At 44.4% G+C, this 22,601-nt stretch overlaps 1 protein-coding gene across 3 annotated transcripts in view; it reads right to left on the bottom strand.

Moving 5' to 3' along the window:
• PIR (pirin) overlaps nucleotides 1–22,313 on the bottom strand; it is a 30,188-nt gene extending 7,875 nt beyond the window's left edge. Inside the window, exons 1-6 of one of the 3 annotated variants that reach the window (XM_081858776.1) lie at nucleotides 21,836–22,313; nucleotides 21,332–21,469; nucleotides 18,674–18,766; nucleotides 16,452–16,535; nucleotides 14,719–14,925; nucleotides 3,880–3,964 (exon numbers count right to left, since the gene is read on the bottom strand). In XM_081858776.1, coding sequence (XP_081714902.1) covers nucleotides 3,880–3,964; nucleotides 14,719–14,925; nucleotides 16,452–16,535; nucleotides 18,674–18,766; nucleotides 21,332–21,424 — 562 coding nt within the window. In that variant the 5' untranslated portion in view covers nucleotides 21,425–21,469; nucleotides 21,836–22,313. Of the gene's footprint in view, nucleotides 1–3,879; nucleotides 3,965–14,718; nucleotides 14,926–16,451; nucleotides 16,536–18,673; nucleotides 18,767–21,331; nucleotides 21,470–21,666; nucleotides 21,690–21,835 lie in introns of those variants that run through there. The other 2 variants (XM_081858777.1, XM_081858778.1) reach the window with 2 other exon arrangements.
• Between the last annotated feature and the right edge of the window lie 288 nt (nucleotides 22,314–22,601).

The raw sequence follows: 22,601 nt of genomic DNA, 5'->3' as shown, positions 1-22,601 counted from the left end.
TTCTCTGCTTCTTGGGGTGAGTGGTGATACTTATATACCTAAAACCTCCCACACAAGCATCCAGAGGCTCAGGGGAACACCAGGATTTGCAGGAGTACAAGAAACAAAACAAAAACATGTTAACACACAAAGGAGGCAAACTCCCTTCCAAAGGCCGAAACACAACTGCATACGTGTGCATGGCCTGCCTGATTCATCCATGTCTGTTGCCATAAAAAATGTGTTGGAAGTAGGGCTTGCGTGATAAGTTTCCATTGCCCAGGCTCCTGGCTGTATCTGCTAGGAGGACAATGAGTTTGGGGCAAGGGGAGAAGAAGAAGAAGAAGAGGAGGAGGAGGAGGAGTAGTTTGGATTTGATATCCCTCTTTGTCACTACCCTAAGGCGTCTCAAAGGGGCTAACAATCTCCTTTCTCTTCCTCCCCCACAACAAACACACTGTGAGGTGAGTGAGGCTGGGAGACTTCAGAGAAGTGTGACTAGCCCAAGGTCACCCAGCAGCTGCATGTGGAGGAGCGGGGAATCGAACCTGGTTCACCAGATTATGAGTCCACCGCTCTTAACCACTACACCACACTGGCTCAGAAGGAAGGGAAAAGATTAACAAGATGAGGGGAAGCAGACCCAGCAGATTAGAAGTTGATGGTGAAAAATTATGAAAGCAAAAACTGGGTTAGAAGAAAGTGAACAAACTATGAGCAAGAAGATTACACACCTGAGAGCAAGAAGCAGGAGAGAGAAGGGAAAGAGGAAGGCTGATGAAAAAAACAAGACATGACTTGAAAGTGAGGCGGAAGGTGAAGAAGCAAATCAGTGAACACAGGATAGGAACAGATGTGGAGAGAGGGGAATTTCATGGTAACTGACACAACAAGAGTATGGGACAGGGAAGGGATGCAAAATGGAGGCACAGCAAGAATGGCAGAGTGGGAGGCCTAGAAAGGTGGAGTTGTCTGCAGCACTAAACCCAATCATTAACCTACATAACGTTTTGTTGCAGGCCCCCCACTTGCCCATCACAGATTCCTAAGGAAGACTGCTGAATTCAGCTAGAAATCTAGCTTGCATCGGAAAACACCAGCTGATCTGATCTGAGATGACCCACTGGAGCCACAGAATACCAAGCTGGCTTGTTTTCACTAATCATAGTTAAGATTAACCACAGTTGACGGTTTCGGGCTGATATGCTAAACTGTGGTAAAACTAAAGCAGAAGCAGAAACTTCTGATCTCTCCTTGTGACTGCACTGAAGAAGAGTAAAGGGAAAGCGTGGGAGCTTAGCAGGGCAGACTTCTTCTAGCATATTAAGGACTATGTTGTCTCTGAAATACAGAATGACACAACCTTCAGTACATGTTTCCTGGATCTAACAACAATTTGCATCCAGGAAACCATGTCCCATTGGTCTTCTCCATTCCAGCAGGTGTCTGTAATGGACACTATATGGTCTCCTCTAAGACCCAGTACTCCTGCTCACCAACCTTGGCCTGGAATCTTTTAGCCTTAGCTATAGCTCTCTCAGGCTATTGATGGTCCATGATGGTTATGCATTCCCTGGACTCGTCTTCTCCCCTTCCATCTTCCCTCAGGGCAACACACATTGTCTTAAGCAGGAAGTGGGGGAGGCACTGCTCTCTGTAGTTTTCTCGAGTTTCTGCTAATCCCCTGAGGAACTAATGGTTCATTGTTTGCTAATATTCTGTAGCAAGGGATTGTGATCTCTTTATGCTCGCCATATACCTCTTCAAAAGAAGCCAGCTCTATAAATACCTAAGAGAAGCCTGTAATTCTCCTTCCCTTCTTAAATCTTCAGCAGCCTTTTAGAAGTGTTAAAAATGATTTACTTGAACTCAGGATATAGTTCAAAAGATAGCAAATGAGTATTTATTGATATAGTTATGTGTCAGCTCCTTAACTGTTCAGTGGTTATTAGTATATTGCTTTAAAAGGCCAGAGTTTCCATAAATTTGTTTACATACAAACACAAATGTGCAGAAACAAACATCCGTCTCTCACAAATGGCTGAAAAATCTTATGGAGCGAATTTGCAGCTAATTCTTTGCCCATTACCTAACAGACAAACATGTGTGGCAAATGCCAAGGAATTTTGCAACTCCAGATCCTCAGCTCATTTAATAACAACTATTTAAAAAAAAAATACCTTGGCAATCTTTATTCAAATGAGCCTTACCAAAGTCAGGATAGCATATGTAGCAAGATAAGTGTGTGCATAAGTTTTTTGGATCCAAACTCAGATTCTTTGCAACTGAGGCAGAGCATTTACAATACATAAAAATCTTACTGACTGGCCTTAGTATCTAGCCAGCAGCCATCTGTTTTCTGCAAGAACTGGGGCTGAACTACGTGTTCATGGGATTGGATTGTCTGCCATTCTGTCTTTAAATGAAATGCAGCCACAAGAGGCTACCAATCTGATTAGAGCAATGGAAAAGTGCATTTTTTCATTCTCCCCACCTCACCCCAATTTCCCCAATCAGCTGCCCTTAAAGGGTATTGTACTTTTTACCTCACTTGGCAAACCACATTTTAAGAGTATAATTTAGATTGTGAAAATGGCACAATGGAGAGAAAGGGTAAAAAATATATCCCATTATCCAACTGCTCTAATCAAATTGGAATGTACTAAATAAAAGCAGGTCACAGATTTCCCACATATCAAACAGTTTGACCCTAAATCAGTGGAACGCGTATTTTTCCTACAAGAATGGAAGTGAAGCCATTAGCTTGCGAAAGAGCTACCGGACAATGCGTGTAGTCCCAGGTCCAGAGCATTTGCCTATTTCACTATCATCCTATTCACTCAGTCCTCCTTTCACGATGCCGAAAGCAAAGGGTGACGCTGTGCTTGTTGCCCTGCCTCCTCTGCTTCTGCCCCTGTCATGCGGCCCGGCAGCCCTCTACACATTAGAGGGAATGGTCTGAAAAGGGGGGCCTACTCTACGTCTGGAGGCTCTCCGCACAATTCAGAAACCACACAGGAAGAGCAGGCTGCTGGCTTCAGACCTCACCCCACAGAAATCTGTGTTTGATTTACGGGGCTGCTGGAAATGTGACAGGGAGGGCGGGGCCAGCAGCTGCATCCTACGGAGGGCATGAGATGGTGACCACGTGATGGAAAAATGACTGAACAGGGCTTATGGCTATTCCTGGAGGGAAGCCACACGCCATATGCACCAGCACAACAGACGTCTGTGTGCCCAACAGAGATTCCTCTCCTGTCCTCTTCAGTCCCTGCACCCAACCTCCAAATTGGCTCCAGAGGGTTGGGGATGCTCAAAAGCAGATTTTTAAAGTGCACAGAGGGAGGCGAGAGACCAGAGGCCCTGCTGTACCAGTGAGATTACACCACTGTAGCTATTAAGTCTTTCAAGTGTGACCATGTACCTATTGGAATGCGGGTGGCACTGTGGGTTAAACCACAAAGCCTAGGACTTGCCGATCAGAAGGTCGACGGTTCAAATCCCCGCGACGGGGTGGGCTCCCGTTGCTCGGTCCCTGCTCCTGTCAACCTAGCAGTTCGAAAACACGTCAAAGTCCAAGTAGATAAACAGGTACTGCTCTGGCGGGAAGGTAAACGGCGTTTCCGTGCGCTGCTCTGGTCCGCCAGAGCCATACCTCTATTGGGCCATACTTCTGACGTGACTTGGCAATCCATGTGGAAAAAAGGTGCTATGCGCAGAACAGACCCTCAGATATTTCGCCGTGTAAAAAGGCCCAAGCACACAGCCAAAAATGGGAATGGAAGTTAAGCCCACACTAAGAACTCATCCCATCACAAGGCACCATTAACGAGATTGAAGCATCACCATTGAAGCTGCTCCAAATTCCATTTTTGACGAGATGAAGGAAACGTTTCCTACCTTTGGGAACAGCCTGGGTGTGTTTCGCTCCTTTGTCTAGCTTGAAATCCAGATACAGCGTCGGAGTGCGGGTATACACCTTAGACTGAACAGCAACAAGGAAAATTTACATTTCAGGAGGAGGAAAATGGGCTGGGAGCATAAAACACATCAAAACAAAGAGGGAGTTCACCAGCAGTGCATTTCAATGGAGGATAAGGCTATCAGTTGTAACTGGTCATGATGACAAAAAACTACCTCTAGAATAGTAGCAATCCTATACATGTCTCCTCAGGAATAACTGTCTACCTCTGAGTTAATTTAATGGAAGGGCCTGTAGGTTGTGCATATTTATATATATATTAGGCTGCACTCTTCAAACAATTATAATCTGCGTCAGCACAACTGTTCAAAAGAATATTTGAGAGGCTCTTTTTATGCTAGCCACAAACCCTAAAGAAATTGCATGGAGTCAGAACAACAAACATGGTAACGAAGTAAAAACAAAAAAGATGGATATTTACATTCAAGAACTGGAAAGAAGGCAGAGGGGGTTGGGGGGAGTGAAAGGCTAATTCAACTCTGAATAAGGAGACCTCCTGCTGGCATCAGTTCTGAAATTAAAAATTCCCACTCCCACTCCGAATCCAAGGAGGTGGCATAGAAAAGTGTAATGTATGAGCAAGATTCACAGCCTCCCATTCAAATAGACACCATATTCAGACTGTTGCCTTAAAAAAAAAATTGTCTCCAGGGGAGACAAAAATTACATGAGCAAGGCCTCCAAATGCTCATGTGTTATTTTCCCCACATGGCTGCATGGTTGCAGCAACAAGATGTTTGAATCCCGAAATGCATAGTCCTTGCATATGCGGTGGGCAGATCTGAAATAGTGCAGGCTGCCTGCGACTTTCAAAGTTGTGTAGAAGAGAGAATTTCAGCTTGCCATTGCAAGCTAAGCTTACTGAAATTCCCTCTTCTAAACTACTATGAAAAGAACAGGAGGCCTCTCTTCTTTAGTAATAAATAAGAATAAGAATAAGAATAAGAATTTGTTATTTATACCCTGCCCATCTGGCTGGGTTTCCCCAACCACTCTGGGCAGCTCCCAACAGAATATTAAAAACACGATAAAAGATCAAACATTAAAAACTTCCCTAAACAGAACAAAACAAATTCCTTCCAGTAGCACCTTAAAGACCAACTAAGTCAGTTCTTGGTATGAGCTTTCGTGTGCATGCACACTTCTTCAGATACACTGAAACAGAAGTTTCCAGACCCTTCTATATAGTGAGAAGGTGGGGAGGGGTATTACTCAGAAGGGTGGTGGGAATGGGTGATTGGCAGATAGCTGTGATGAGCCTGTTGACGACTCTTAACGACTGCAATAGGTCTTACAGGAAAAAGCAAGGGGTGAAAAGGTGAAAAATGGCTTTGTCATGTATAATGAGATAAGAATCCAAGGTCTTTGTTCAGACCAGGTTTCTCCATGGTTTTAAGTTTGGTGATAAGTTGTAATTCAGCAGCTTCTCTTTCCAGTCTATTTCTGAAATTCCTTTGTAGTAAAACAGCTACTTTGAGATCTTGTATAGAATGTCCTGGGAGATTGAAGTGTTCTCCTACTGGTTTCTCTGTCTTGTGATTCCTGATGTCCGATTTATGTCCGTTTATTCTTTGGCGTAAGGTCTGGCCTGTTTGTCCAATATAGAGAGCTGAAGGACACTGTTGGCATTTTATGGCATACACAATGTTAGACGATGAGCAATTAAATAGTCCCGAGATGGTATGTGTGATGTTGTTGGGGCCAGTAATGGTGTTGTCCGGGTGTATGTGGCAGCAAAGTTGGCATCTGGGTTTATTGCAGGCTCTGGTGCCAGTGTCCGTGTTAGGTCTGGTTGTAGTATTATTGTGGGTTAGGAGTTGTTTAAGACTGGGTGGCTGTCTGTAGGCAATGAAAGGTCTTCCTCCCAGAGCTTGAGAAAGAGAACTGTCATTGTCCAGGAGAGGTTGCAGATCTCTGATGATGCGTTGTACTGTTTTAACTTGGGAGCTGTATGTGATGACTAGAGGTGTTCTGTTATTTTCTTTTTTTGGTCTGTCTTGCAGCAAGTTCTCTCTGGGTATCAGTCTGGCTCTGTTGATCTGTTGTCTAACTTCATCTGTTGGGTATTTTAGTTCTAAAAAGGTTTGCTGTAGATCTCTTAGGTGAGAGTCTCTGTCTGTAGAATTGGAACAGATGCGGCTGTAACGTACTGCCTGGCTATATACAATGGACTGTTTGGTATGTTTGGGATGGTAGCTAGAGGCATGTAGATATGTTTGTCGGTCAGTTGGTTTACGGTATAAGGTGGTGTCTATGTGCCCATCCTGTATTTTTATAGTAGTGTCCAAAAAATGTATTTCTTGCATAGATTGATTCATTGTTAGGTTGATTGTGGGGTGAAAATCATTGAATTTCTGGTGGAAGGTGTTCAGGGTCTGTTGACCATGTGTCCAGATGATAAAAATATCGTCAATGTATCGCAGGTACAAGAGAGGTTTGAGTGGGTAGGAGTTTAGGAAACGTTGTTCTAAATCTGCCATGAAGATGTTGGCATACTGTGGGGCCATGCGGGTGCCCATTGCTGTGCCGCTGATCTGAAGGAACAGGTCATCACCGAATTTGAAGTTGTTGTGGGTAAGGACAAATTGGCAGAGTTTGGTGGCAAAGTCCGCTGTGGTTTTATCTGAAATGGTGTTCCTTATAGCTTGTAAACCATCGTTGTGTGGGATGTTGGTATACAGAGATTCCACATCCATAGTAGCTAGTATAGTATTGTTGGGAAGATTATTTAAAGATTGTATTTTCCTCAGAAAATCTGTGGTGTCACGTACATAGCTGGGAGCACTGATGGCATATGGTTTCAGAACAGAGTCCATATAACCGGAGACACCCACTGTAATAGTGCCAATACCTGAAATGATGGGGCGTCCTGGATTGCCTGGTATGTGTATTTTGAGTCGTCAACAGGCTCATCACAGCTATCTGCCAATCACCCATTCCCACCACCCTTCTGAGTAATACCCCTCCCCACCTTCTCACTATATAGAAGGGTCTGGAAACTTCTGTTTCAGTGTATCTGAAGAAGTGTGCATGCACACGAAAGCTCATACCAAGAACTGACTTAGTTGGTCTTTAAGGTGCTACTGGAAGGAATTTGTTTTGTTTTGACTATGGCAGACCAACACGGCTACCTATCTGTAACTTCCCTAAACAGGGCTGCCTTCAGGTGTCTTTTAAAGGTCAGATACGGTAGTTGTTTATTTCCTTAATATCGGATGGGAGGGCATTCCACAAGGCGGGCACCACTACTGAGAAGGCCCTCTGCTTGGTTCCCTGTAACCTCACATCTCACAGTGAGGGAACCGCCAGAAGGCCCTCAACGTTGGATCTCAGAGTCCAGGCTGAACGATGGGGGTGGAGACGCTCCTTCAGGTATACTGGGCCAAGGCCATTTAGGGCTTTAAAGGTCAGCACCAGCACTTTGAATTGTGCTCAGAAACGTACTGGAAGACAATGTAGCTCTTTCAGCATCAGTGGCTACCTTGCCTGCATTTAACCTAGAACTGGGATTGGGAAACTGTGGCCCTCCAGATGTGGCTGAACTTCAACTCCTATCAGACTCAGCCAACAAGGGCAACCATCAGGGCTGATGGAGTCCAACTACAGTGGGATGGCCACAGATTTTCCATCACTGACCTAGAAGCTGAGAAGCCAAGTACTGTGAAGTCTCAAGGAAATGCTGAAGAATCGTAAAGAGGAGAAAGATTCTTAATATGGATAAGTAGCACTGAATAAACCATTTTTAGGATGGGTGGGCACAGTTCTGCACCATACACGTTTGTACTTCAGCAGACTTTATCGTACCATCTTATTACTCCTATTGGAACAGGTTCAGGTATGAACATTTCTCTCGGTCCATATGACAAACATGGCATTTTCTCCTGACTGTTCTCTTTCTGATAAAGATCTGCAGGATTTGGAGAGCACTTTGTTTAGTTCTCCTGCAGATATGTTTTTAAAGATTTGCTTTGCTGTCAAGCTCGTGGCTTAATGAAGAGAGACTTCTAAACAGAGAAGGGGGGAATGAAGGAATACTCAGCGTGATAGCTCTGAAAAAAAGCAAAAGCCATCCTACAGATTATTAGGAAAGAGACTGAAAATAGAATTGCCAGCATTTTGAATGTGGCCTAAAGTTCAGGTCACTATCTCAAAAAGGACATTGAAGAGCTGGAAAACTAGAACTGGAAGAGAACAACCAACTTAATTGGGGAATATACGAAAGGAAGTACTTTTTCACCCAAATTATAGAATTGGCTGCCATAAAATGCAATGATAGTCAATAGTTTGCCTAATCCAGTTTTCAACTTGTCAAACTCATGAAAGATAAATAAACTAATGGCTACTAACCCCAACGTAACTGCAGAACCAATAAGCAATGCAATTAATTTTAACATTTTAAAATATTATGTGGAAATATTATACTTTTGTGTGTGCAAGTCAGTCCTATGGGGCATGTCTGGAGAAAATGAATTTCCTCTAAACAAATTTAATAGGCAAAGTGAGCACAAAGCTATTTCATTCTCTGTCTTTGCCAGTGTTTTAGTAACCTAATCCTCCAAACCCACACAGACTCCATGGGGCTCAGCAGGGATATTAGGGATTAATTTAGCAAAGAGAGTAACCTCTCACCCCTGGAGGTGTCCCTTTCGGGTAAGACCTGCATTGCAATCACGGACTAATGCAAGAGGTCTTCAGACATTGTGGTCAGCATTTTTTAAATTAGACACAAGAACGGGAGATATAGTCCAACAAAATCTAGAAATCTCTCTGCTCTACTAGAATCATCTTTACTTCTAATAATTTCCATGTAATTCATACCATTATGGTGTGCCTGATACCAACAGCCATTTCTTATATGACAAGAATGTAAGATCAGCCCTGCTAGGGCACACTTCAAGTCTTTCTAGCCAGTTCTCCCAGTGGTCAACCTGTTGCTTACAGGAAGCCCACAATGAAATGAGAGCAAAAGACCTCTCCTGCTTGTTGTCCTCAGCAACTGGATTTCAAAGACATTCCACCTCCAGTTCTGGAGCTAATACAGCTATCTTGGCTAGTAGCCACCAATAGCCTTATTCCGCATGAATCTGTCTACAATCCTTTTAATGTTGTCCAAGCTGGCTGCCATCATTACATCTTGTGGCAGCATAGTTTAGGTATGTGCTGTGTGAAGTCCTTCCTCTTATCTATACCGAATCTCCCAACTAACAACTTTATTGGATGCCCCAATTCTGGGCTTACGAGAGAGGAAGAACATCCTCTCGCAATCCTCTTTGCTACATTTTCCCAATGAATATCCTACATTGCCATCACTCAGATGCCAGGGATTTTGATTATAAGAATTAGTAAAAGCCCTTTATAACTCCGTGCGCAGACATGCCCTAAAGGCATCAGATGAAATGTAATGAAACACAAACTGCATTCTCCAACGGTGCTTGCTTCCAATTATTTTACAAGATCCCCCAAGACCTTTCCTGCTTGTTGAACCTGCCCTGTGAACCTATACTAAACAACAGTTCATACAACCCAAATCCATGTTGCCTTCTTGTTAGAAAAAGGAATGGCTATTCTTAAAATAAGGAACAGGAAAACCAGTTCCCCTCAAACATGAAATTTCAAGCAGCGGTGTCTTGTACCGGAGTCAATGTACAAATTGCAATCTTGGGTCAGGAAATGAATCAGAAGTGGAAATGCATCACGTTGAATTTTTTAAAGGGTGCCTTCCTGAAGGCAAAAAAGAGGCATTAAATCAAAAATGCCTTTTAAAACAGCACTGCAAAGTACTTATGGAAAGATTTGAAGCCACATGTTGAAATAATTTATGACTACTTTGGTATGCAAACCCCACTTTGGCTCATCTTGCGTACTGTACATTTTTTTCAGGTTATTCGTGGTAATAAGGCACCAGCATTAAAATGGTTCAACAAAGCATCTTCAACACACAGAAAGAGTATTTACGACCGATCTGAAGGTGGTGGGTTTTCCTGTCTGTTATACCTGCACTAGAAAGGGCAGCAACTTCCCCTTGGTATGGTCACGGTTTCATTAGGCTATACAGCTTACATGTGGCATTGATTTGTCTTCATAATGAATAGCACGTTTGCTAATAAAAACAATGGGAGGAATGCTAGAAGGTGATAAAATTAAAGACATGCAATTGGAAAAGCTTCAGAAAAGTATGCAATGTGAAGTCATCCCTTGAGTTTGCAAACAACATTTACTGTAACTGCAGGCATTATCTTCATTTTTAAATGCGGGATATATGCATATGGTTAAAACTTGTTGCATAGCAGTAGCTGGGCAATGAGCCATGCTTACTAATATTACTCAGTCTGTATTCACAGACTTATAGAAGGGACCCCCAAGGCGCATCTAGTCCAGCCCCCCTACAATGCAAAAATTACAGCTAAAGAATTCCACACAAGTCTAAGTAGGTATTATAATGAAAACGAGTAACTCAAAATATGACCCTGTGATGACTGTAAACATATTTGCTGCTATATTCAGTGTTGACATTTATGCAAAGGGTGTTTGTGCCGGTCGCAATGCGGTGATGAAGCTTCTGACGTTAATTGGCTAAACTGATGAGACAATGTGAAATGTCTTCCATTGGTGAAGCACTAGAAACTGGAGTAATGAGCAGCAGCTGCCTCTCTTTCACAATGGAAGCAGCTTCTAAAATCACTGTTAAAGGTGGAAAGCGAAGTAGAGATTCTTTCATTCCTCCGTCAGAGCTAATGTGTAAAGATAGACCATGATGCCTACCTTATGCCCCCAGTTTATCTGCCATCAGAGTATAGTATTTCTGCCATGCCAAATCCTATCTGTCAACGCTGTGTTGGCAGAGTTTTGGGTATACCCCAAGTCCCAAGCACTTACATCATGCCTGCACAACTGGCTAACCCACCAAGCCAAACACAGCCCATCATTTATAGTTGTGGCTCAGCAATGGCTTGATGAGCCTTTTTTAGCTTATCGGTTTGAGACTATAAAAGACAACTAATAACAACAAACCCCACATGGCTCATGGATTGTGTTCAGTCTGATGGATCCCAAAATTGAGCACAATGAATTAGTTGTTGTGGCAACAATGCTTTCAGTATGGGCTCATTAAACGCATGTAAAATGCTACAAATAGTATTTAACATGCACAAAGTAGATTAAGTATTTCCTTTATGGGTGTTATTTACCCCAGGAACTTACAAATACTGATCTAATACAGTGGCACCTCTGGTTACGAACTTAATTCATTCTGGAGGTCCGTTCTTAACCTGAAACTGTTCTTAACCTGAGGTTAAGCTAATGAGGCCTCCCGCTGCCACCATGCTGCCGGTGCGGAATTTCTGTTCTAATCCTGAGGTAAAGTTCTTAACCCAAGGTACTACTTCCAGGTTAGCAGAGTCTGTAACCCGAAGTGTTTGTAACCTGAGGTACCACTGTATAGTAAAATGAAGTTTGCTAGAGCGATTGTTTTTTCTAAAGTCCAACTTTAAACATACTTTTTTCTATAGTGTAGAATATTAGTTTCCAGGCAACTCAGGATTAATTGAGCCACAGTCAAGTGCTCACCCAGGGGCTCTCTATTTTAATTGGCTCCTCACCCAGTTCACGCAGCTACAGTAGCCGTTCCCAGAATTCATTGCTGCTGGACATGCCCATGAGCATCTAAAGCCAAGTGCTGACATCTTAGGTGAGCATGCTGAGTCTGCAGAAATTTTCATCCAAGTAGGCATCTGCCACCCCTCTGCATCTGAAACTTTGTACCAAACTTCTGATCAACTGACTCCACCCAGAAGTAGGGCATCATCCAGCTGTCAAACTGCCAATGGTAGGTTGCAAATAGGATGCAGATTGTTTTTGTCCTTTAGGTTTGCAAATAGCCAAAGCTTTCATTTCCTCATGAAACTTTTTCGAGTTCTTCCACCTGGAAGACTTTCAGCAATTGTTTAAGGAATGAAAAATGCAGTGCAGGTAACAAATGTAAAAACAGAGTAATGTGTCTCTCTGGTATAGCGTGTCTACATAAATTATTTTAATGCACCACAGAATGTGTGTATTTTCTTCATCTTGCCAGGTAATATCAGACTGATAAATTGGCTATGCTCTTTCTAGACGTACCAGACTAGGCTTTTGAAAATTGTGGTCCAGGAGGAATCTGGCCCGACGGGTGCATTTTACACAGCTTCGGCCACAGAAATGGAGCATCACCTAAGAAGCTGTGCTGTTAACTGTTGGGGACAACCTTGGCCAACCTCTTCAGATATGAGGCTGAATTATTGGGAAATAAAAATTATACAGACTCTGGAGTGGGGGGCTGATTAAAAAAGGATGCCTTGTGGGAGGAGAAACCAGATTATACATTATTATTTTATTTGTACCCTGCCCATCTGACTGGGTTGCCATATACAAACACATAATAAAACATTAAAAACTTCCCTATACAGGTCTGCCTTCAGGTGTCTTCTAAAGGTTGTATAGTTACAACCTTGGCTTCTGAAGAGATGGCGTTCCGCAGAGTAGACCCTCTGCCTGCTTCCCTGTAACCTCACTTCTCACAGTGGGGGAACTGCCAGTTCCATGACGAAAGGTTTTAAGGATGCAGGAAAACATAGGTCTACTGGGCCGGACCATTGACTTTAGGTTGGTGGTTCTCCAGGGTTTCAAGACAGGGGAAGTTAGCAACCCTAACCTGAAGTGCCGGTCATTGAGCAAAGCAGATGGCCCTTCCCCATATTGAATCTCCCACTCTAGCCTTGTTTTGACATTGTTCTTCCTAGAATTGTCACCAAATGCCACAACTGAAACGAGAAATAAGGCTGAGCGGCCTCTAAGCTAACAGTGGGCTAGGGAGGAATGCCTGGGCAACACAGCCCATCTGCTACTCTGCTTCTGCACAGGCAAGGGCTCAGTTAATAAAACAAAGAAGTGGAATGTAGAGGCAGAGCCCAGGGGTCAGGGGTCAGCTCCGAAAGTGTGGGATGGGCTTAAGTGTTCTGTGTGGGGCCAGCTGGAACTGGCTTAGCAAGCTGTGCGGCTTGTTTTCCCTCTGTAACCTTTCCTGATTGGAAGTGGCTGTTGGTTCACTGCAAGAACAAAGGCGTCCGGCTTCCTTTGCGAGCCACATTCCAGTATATCACCAAGGCATGCCTCAACAGTATATAGGATGAGACTCGCTCACTTATTTTATGTGCTTCTAGATGGGCCAGAGCAAGGCAGCTTGTTAAAAAGATGGAAAAAACCCCCAATAAAATGCTTGCTTGAAATACCAAGATTACGACCCTTGAGACTCAACCTCCTCTAACAAGGCCCCGACTCCTTTTCTCCCTTGCCATAAGAACAAACCACGGCTTGACTATACAGGCACTGCTTCCTGAAAGTGAGATGCTATGAATAATAATTCATACATCTCACAGCATCTCACTGACAGTAAAAACACTTTCCAGAAAGGTAAGCAAAAGGGATGATATCCCATACAATTACATCCTCTTAAAACTAAAGGCTCAGTCATTCAGATCCCTACAAATGGCAGATGTAGCACGACTGGCCTGCTTGTTTTCCACTTGTCTGACCCTAAGGGTTTACATAATTAACTAGCTGAAACATGTAACTTCAGTGAATTGGAATTTTAAGCATATGACAGGTTGAGGGGAAACATGCAGCCAGAAAACATTTGCTAAAGACACTGACGGTGCCTGTAGTCTCCACCCCCATCGTTCTGCCCAGACGCTGTGGTCCAGCTCTGAGGGCCTTCTAGTGGTTCCCTCACTGCAACAAGTGAGGTAACAGGGAACCAGGCAGTGGGCCTTCTCAGTAGTGGTGCCCGCCCTGTGGAACGCCCTCCCATCAGATGTCAAGGAAATAAACAACTACCTGACTTTTAGAAGACATCTAAGGCAGCCCTGTTTAGGGAAGTTTTAAATGTTTGATGTTTTATTGTGTTTTTAATATACTGTTGGGAGCCGCCCAGAGTGGCTGGGGAAACCTAGCCAGGTGGGCAGGGTATAAATAAAAAATTTATTATTATTATTATCTAGCATAAGTCTTGGATAGCCACCCCCAACCTGGTGCTCTCCTGAGGTCATTGGACTCCAACTCCCATCACCCCAAGCCATACTGGCTAGGACTGATGGGCCTTGTAGTCGAAAATGTCATTTGGTTGGGGAAGGTTGAACAGTACACATCTTTTTGTGGCCGTAGGGCTCCATTGAAGGAGCACCGTGTGGGAACTGCCTTCAAATCGCAATGTGGCTTTCTTTCCAGCCAGCGGCTCTGTTCAGGAGCAGGCGGAGGAGGGAGAGCACAGCTTCCTCCATCACTGAGCTGGCTGCAGGCCTTTCATACAAACAAATCTAAGCGCATAGGTCACAGAGTTTCTTTGCAAGCAGATCCTTTTGTATATAAGGGCTCGTTCCATTCCACTTTTTCCTTGCCAACAGATTAGCTTTCCAAGGAAATACAGTAGTGTGGACTCCTTCCCCAATAGCATGTGGACTACGTAAACACAAGGAGTACACAGTAACTTGCCCCGTAATCTTACTGCGCCTTATCAGAGAAGGAAAAGTCACTCACAAACACCCTCATTTTGCCCTGCTGTGGCTTTACCTCCCCCCCCCCCCACTCCTGAAGGTATAGTTAAGACAAGGGACTCACTTTTTAAAAGGCTGCAGGTTGTGCTAAGCCATAAGATAACTATCAGAACTGTTCACAGTTTTTTTAAAAAAGAGGCCTCTTTTCACTAGTTTGTCAGCAAATGTGTTTACCTTTACGCCCAGTGCCTCTCCTGAAATGACGGACACACTCACGCCGTTCTGTGAAGGCTTGGGGACTTCTTCCTTTTTGAGTTCTTGGTATTGGGGTTCAATCATTTTCTCAGAGCTTCTCAGGTTGACCCAAAGCTGCAGGCCGTGGGCTGGTTCCTCAGTGCAAGGCATCTCTGCATGGAGAATGCCACGGCCGGCTGTCATCCACTATATGCCAAAAGGTAAAGGAGCAGGTAAGAGAATTGAAACATTTTGCTCTGCAGAAGCTGAAGTGAAGCATAAACTCAGTTCCTAGTCCCGTCCCCCCTAATTGCACACACAATCCAGTGTTGTGCTCAAAGCTGGCAACCCCACCTTGCATTATTTAGCCAAAGCGCAACAAGATGCAAAAATACAGGTCTAATAATTTGTTATGCTATTAGCTAAAAATAATCCATGAGTTTTAAACACTTAGGAAACAAAAAGATTCATGGCGGATTGTGGTATGATGGGAATTGACCCAGAATGTAAATATCCTAGGGCTTCAATAATCCTATGCACGCTTACCTGGGAGTAAGGCCCCATTGAACTTCATGGGGCGTATGTCTAAATCAAGGTTTCCCAAGCTTGGGTCTCTAGCTCTTTTTTGGACTACAATTCCCATCATCCCTAGCTAGCAGGACCAGTGGTGAGGGATGGTGGGAATTGTAGTCCAAAAACAGCTGGAGTCAAGTTTGGGAAACCCTGGTCTAAATAGACATGTAGGGTTGCATTAAAGGTCTTTAGAATGTTGTATTAGAATGAATTGGATTTGGAAGCTTTAACACCATCTGTAACAGGAACAGGCTAACCTGTGACCCCCCCCCCATGTTGCTGAACTCCAACCCTAACCAGACTTCTCCAATGACCAAGGATGATGGGGGGGGGGCGGTTTGTCACAGGTTAACTACCCCTGTCTACAGTATCGGTCTTCACTCTTTTCAGATCTAGGTCCCATCTTCAATCCCAAACTGAAGCCACTTTAATTCTTTTTCTGTTTAGGATGACCAAATGCAGGGGAAGGCAGAGCTCCTATCTGGAGAAGTTTATACAGAAGAGGATCTTTAGGCCGGGTAGGAAAAACCGCATCTCACAAAACTCCCTCTTCTGCAAACAATTCAAGGCAGGGGAGCTCTCCTCTCCTCCCGGATACCTAAATAGCTCCCCAACCTCATCTCTTTCAAACAAACTTAACAGAGTGGTGGTACCACCACTGTAACCCACCTCAAATTGGGATGCAGGGAATCCTGAAGTCCAATGGTTTGCCCCAGGAGAGAGGATCCTGTGACACTCCAGATGTTGTTGTACCACAAACTCCCATCGTCCCTGACCCACTGGCCATGGGGGGCTGCTGGCAATCCGGGTCCTAACAAAATCTGGAGGGGTGGAGAGGTCACAGGCTCCTCATTACAGAAATCAGTGTACAGTGGTACCTCGGGTTAAGTACTTAATTCGTTCCGGAGGTCCATTCTTAACCTGAAGCACCACTTTAGCTAATAATTTCTGTTCTCATCCTGAAGCAAAGTTCTTAACCCGAGGTAATATTTCTGGGTTAGCGGAGTCTGTAACCTGAAGCGTATGTAACCCGAGGTACCACTGTACTAGGAAGACGACAGAGCGGGGGGAAATACATTGCAAAACTTCCAGTCTTCAAAACCAATTTCAAAGTGAAAGGGCAAGACAGGGCAACCTCCGTTCTCATCACTTTAGCTTACCTGCAAATCTCCTGGATTCAGTCTACCTGCGTGGCCACAGAAGTCTTCATGGGCCATGGAGCCGCCTGCCAGTAAGTATGTTACCTGAGAAAGAGAAGATTTAGAGCATCAGGGAAGCCCAAGCTCACAGCAGGTTTTATAGCCTCATCTGACAATCATGAAGGCATTTGTTTCAATGGAGTTTGTAGTCTGAAGCCCAGTGAACTGTAATCTAAATGACATTGTTTCTTTCCAAACATGGAACAAAGTCTTATGAGACTTACAATAACATTTCCAGTAAAAATACAGCTTAAAATAAGCAAGCAAAAACAACAACAACAAACCCACAGAGCAAATAAATATTGGGTATAATTCAGCCAGTTAACATTTTATAATCTTATTGATTTAAACAGGAGAGTTAGACAGACTGTTAATGTTTTCCCACTGAAATCAATGGCACTACACTGTACTGTATTGATCCCCATGGTATCTCGTTGTACCCAAAGACAGAGACATTCTGTTTTTCATTTAAACTAGACATGGTAGAATGATATCCTGCATACTTATTGTACAAACTAAAAGCAACACTGGAAGAGGGGGAGGCATAGATGAGGGGAACTGAAAGCCAATAAAATGAATGTACTTTAAGGGACAAATCATATTGCTAGTGAAAGAATGAACTGGGAAAATAGGTGTGATTTTCCCATAAATATTTACTTGGACTGTATTCCTACACAGTCACATTGGTGAAATCCCAATAAATTCCTGGGTGGTTTTTGTGTTGTTGTTTTTTACTTTTGTGTACCTATAAAGGTATTCCCTATTACCCACTGGATTTGATAATGCATCATTCGCTTAAAAAGCCGGTGATCTTTAAAGAGATTTCCCCTAAAAATCTCGTGTTCACTAAGAAATCATTTTGCCCTGCACAAACTCATCCTTGCCTCTACTGCTGCTGAGCAGTGCCGCCTGCTGGCGGGATGTAAGAAATGTTCCACAATCTGTTACAGCAAAAGCATTAAGAAGAGTCTGGCATGACCTTAAAGATGAGCAAGTCCTTTTGTAGCATAGCCTTTTTCAGACTCCAGATCAAACAGTCAGGCCATAGTAGAACTGCTAAGTCTTTAAGGTACTGTAAGAGGGTTGGTGGGGTTTTTTGGTAATTCTAGAATTTTTACAGATATTTGAAAGATTTATACACTGCTATTCAGGGAAACCTCACTAAGCGCTGTACATAATAACGTTCGCAACAGGAAGCATCCATTAAAACTGTAGAATAAGACAGCAAAGACACGGGCTGTGTACACACCATGTATTTAAAGCACAAGAATCCTGGCAAATGTTTGCGAAGGGTTCTGGGAATAGTAGCTCTGTGAAGGGTAAACTACAGTTCCCAGGAGTCTTACGGGGGAGCCATGTGCTTGAAATGTAGGACGTTAAATGTATTTTACTGATTTTCCACTGTAATTAAAAAGAAAGAAAGACCGTAAACAGGAATACAGTCTGCCATAATTGCATGTGCATTTGTGGGAGAGGCCACTCAACAGAAAAGGCATAAAAGGGTGCAGCGTTTCTATGAAATTGCTTGCCAGATGAAGCTTTCATGTGTTTAGCTAGCCTTTCCACTAATGTGATCTTTTGTCTCCATAGGGAGATAATCAGACTTTTCCGGTTTGGGGCGATGAGTTGCCGTGCCACTAATAAAAGAAAGAGAATTACTTCATTGTAAAGCTGATATCTCTGCTCGTTCATAGCAAGGTGCTTCTTGAATAGCCCGGGCTTTCTGAGAGGGCAATGTAAGCCACTTCAACTGGAATATAGGAATGAGAGACAGTGGGCAGCCTCTGTAGGCTCTTCTGTTTTCTCTCTCTCCTCCCCGCAGGGGAAGAGATCTCACAGAACCAGCCAAACAAACAACTCTTTAATGAGTCTCATGTGAGACCTGTCATGGGTTGAGGCCCAAGTCAGCTGGCCTCAGGAACATAGCAAGCTGCCTTCTACAGAATCAGATCGCTGGTCAGCTAGCTTAGTATTGTCTACAATGAGTGACAACAACCCTCCAGCGTTTCAGACAGGGAGTCTCTCTCCCAGCCTTACCTGAAGATGTCATTGGGGACTGAACCTGCTACCTTCAGCATGCAAAGCACGGGCTCTATCCCTTGAGCTGTGGCCCATTCCCAAACTATGTACTATAGCAATGGTAAAAACCGGCAGACATAGGCATGCACGCCTTAACAACTTACAGTCTCAAAACCTCGGTGAGGGTGGTCAGGAAATCCAGCCGGTTTTCCTCCTTTGAACTCGTCAAGCAGCAGAAACGGATCCAGATTTTTCAACTGAAAATTAAAACAGCAAGAATTTTACAAAGTTTTTTTTTTTTTTTAAGTGACTTGCTTGAGAGAGACCATGTACAACTGAGCTTGTGTGGTCCTGTTCTCCAAGTCACACCCACTTGATGAGGATGAAAGTGCTTTTTAGGAAAGCTGTCAAGGCTTTTGGGGCAAGCCTCTCACCCCGACTCAGTGCCAACTCTTGTTCTGACATGCCCCCGTCTTTAATCCATGCTAGTATTTTATTGTTATTGGTGTCATTTTAGTGATAATTTATTTTACTCAGATCACAAGCTGATCTGTAAAAAATGGGTGATAAATCTGTTGGGTGAGTTCAATGCTAAATCCTATGTAGCTGTGGAACACAAAGATGTTCGACACAGTGGGTTTACATTGTCATGAAAATGATAGGCAGAGTTTGTGGCATGGCACAAGGGTCTTAGGTTGCAATCATAACCCTACCTGAATTCAACAAGATTTATTTCTAAATTAACATGAAAGTTTATGTCAGTATACTATGCTTGCTCAAGTCACTCCTGCCCCAATTAAGTGACATTAAGTTACTGAAGTCAATGGAGAATGCCAAATGATTGCACCCATTCCCTCTATAGCCCCACCCATGGGAGTTCACCTGCAGGCACTCAAGCCACTCCACTGATGTTCACAGCCTTAGCCAGGGAACACCTAACTCCTCTATCAAGGCACATAGCATGGGGTTACCTTATTCTAGCTACAGCACCCAGGTAAGCATCTCAGGAGAAAGATGCTTTGCTCAAACCGTCTGCAGCAGCTCCAGGTAAAGGGTCTGAAGTTGCAGGGTGAGAATATCCTCTGCCTCAAAACCAAGCTACAAACTTGGAGGAAAGTCAAGTGTGTTGTAGTGGTTAGTGTGTTGATCTAGGCCCTGGGAGGATAGGGTTCAAATCTCCCACAGCCATGGAAGCTCACTGGGTTTATCTGGAGCCAGTCAGTCACTCTCAACCTAGCCTACCTCGCAGGGTTGTTCTGTTCAGAATTCAATTCGAGTTAACTGGTAAAGAATTTGGGAACTACCGACATAATTGCCACAAGGGGAGAGTACCCATGCTGTTAAAAGTAAAGCTAAAGGACCCCTGACAGTTAAGTCCAGTCACAGACTACTCTGGGGTTGCGGTGCTCATCTCGCTTTACAGGCCAAGGGAGCCAGCGCTGTCCGCAGATAGTTTTTCCATGTCATGTGGTCAGCATGACTAAGCCGCTTCTGGCGCAAAAGAACACCAAAACCAGAGCAGCACATGGAAACGCCATTTACCTTCCTGCCGGAGAAGTACCTATTTATCTACTTGCACTTTGGGCGTGCTTTCAAACTGCTAGGTTGGCAGAAGCTGGGACCAAGCAATGGGAGCTCACCCCGTCATGGGGATTCGAACAGCCAACCTTCTGATCGGCAAGCCCTAGGCTCTGTGGTTTAACCCACAGCGCCATCGCACCTTATGTCTTTCAAGTTATCAGTGGACCCTGGAGATGACAGTATAGAGAAAAGAATCTGCTTTACACAGGGAGGCTAATCCTTTTTTGGGCTTGAGGTGCCACACACTTGCATGAGCATGCAGATCACCTGAGGCAGAGACTATGGCTCTCCTCTGCTCATTATTGATACGATGACAAGGAGGGTGTGGTCTTCGTATGAACCAGGTTGCTAGGTGGAGAGGTTTAAATCTCCTTTTTTTAAAAATACACTTTTTTGCTGCCACTGTGAAACCTGGTAGGATTTGAGGGAGGTGGGGATAAAAATAAGCTGGGGGGGGGCTTCATCAGGTCCCTAACTTAGCCACCCCTGTGTTACACTCCCCATCAAACACCCTAACATACATACACCAATAGCAAGGTACTTAAAGAACCCAAGGTACAAATTTGTGCCTACAAGTTTACTATTATCTATTGGACTTGTATCCCACCTTTCTTCTACAAGGAGCTCAAGGTGGCGTATACATGGTTCATCTGCCCCTCCTCATTCAATCCCCACAACAACCTTGTGAGGTAGGTTAGGCTGAGAGGCTGTGATTAGCCCAAGGTCACCCCGATGAGCTTCATGGCCAAATGGGCATTTGAACCCTCTACGGCTGTGGTTCCCAACGTGGGGCACATGACCCACAGTGGGGCAATCTGATTTTTAAAGGGGGCAATTCAAGAATGAGTTATTAACAGTTAATGGCCTTTTAGGCTTCCTCCACATTTTTGAATAATAAGAATTATATGTCACAGGGAGGGGGGCATCAGGATTTTAGAGATGCTTAGGTGGGGCATGGCCAAAAAAAGGTTGGGTACCACTGCTCTAAGGTAAGTTTTTAAATAGAGAGAGAGTGCAAAATAGAAATGGAAAGGGATAGGCAATGAGGGAAAGGGGTGACACAAAATATCTGGAGCTCAGTTACCCTTAGCCACCCCTTAACACCACAAAGGCGTGACAATTTTGGATGACCAGGAGCTGGCTAGGTTGATGGGAGTTTTAGTCCGAAATGACTGGTGGGCACCAAGTTGGCCAAGGCTGCATTGGGGCATCATGTGAAACAGAAACAACCAGCACCTTACCTCAGGCCTCCCAATGCTTCTGCGAACCCGAGCGCCAACTCCTTCCGCCTGTTCCCTGCTCAGCACCGTTTTGACAACTTTCCTTGCAGCCATCCTTGGGGAAACAGCACCAAGTCCTAAAAAGAAACCTCACACCACCTGCCCAAAAGAAGACGTGCATCTTAAATAGCGTCCAGCCACAGTCTCTCTCTCTGGGCCGGACGGCATCAGAGTCAGGCAAAGGGGCAACACGATCCCTTTAGCAAATGGATTTTCTTTTCAACTAGTCAATGGTTTTAAGCTGGCAATCCTATGCACACTTTACCTAAGTTCCTACGGAACTCACCGGGACTTACCCCTGAGGAGGACATGCATAGGATCACACAGTTTCTTTGCTCCCCTTCGCAAATATGCCCATCAGAAGTTTGCTTTGCTTTCTTAATTCCCTCCCTCCCACAAATAAAGTGACCTTTATCATGGTCCCGCAGCTGTTCCCTTTCTTCTTCTCCACTATCGGTTCCCTACCTTCTCCCCGATCTGAGATGGACAAACCCGGCAGAAAACGCTGCTTGCTGAAATGCTGGGGAAAACAGCAAGCTCGGTATGACTCAGCAGATCACTAGACTTTCTTTTTTACAAAAACATAATGTGTAAAGCAAACAAACGGGAGGGCCGGACAGAGCAACTACAATAGCGCTAAGGGCGTGGGCGAGTTGCATAAAGCTGCGAGTCGAAGCAGACTCACAGGGCAGGTTTACTCAAGCGCAAACCCCGCTGTGTTCCAACGGGGCTTACTCCCGGGTAAACGGTGCATAGGATCCCGGCTGCTCCGATGGGACTAAGTGACATTTACTCCCGAGGAACTAGAGAGGCGTTTGGGATTCCGCTCCAAAGGCGGCCCTCGAGTCCACCTGCCACCGCGATCATTATATATAAAGCGCAAATATTATTATGCAAAGGAAGGATCGCCCTTTCCAAAGGATAGGAACGCCCGGACAAAGTGCGCCCGCCCATTTCTAAAATTGGCTGTGCCCTGCCCCTTTTTGTCCAAACGAGCAGGGCAGCCACCCTATCGGCTTTTAAGAGGCGGGACCTCCGAGAGCCCTTTTGTAAACAAGGGAAGGCGAGGAGGCGTGTTTGTGATTCCCTCCGTTGCCCGGGAGGCATTTCCGGTCTGGAAATTAATCCCCCCCTCCTCCCAGCACACAGCTGGGTTGCATAAAGGAGACATGCACCAGAAGAAGGGATCTGGCAGGATCAGATCCAGTGGCACGCAGCACAAACACAGTCC

The sequence above is a fragment of the Podarcis erhardii genome (assembly GCF_964252035.2).
Source record: "Podarcis erhardii genome assembly, chromosome: 4".
Lineage (NCBI taxonomy): Eukaryota > Metazoa > Chordata > Lepidosauria > Squamata > Lacertidae > Podarcis > Podarcis erhardii.
This window is presented reverse-complemented; position numbering and strand designations above follow the sequence as displayed.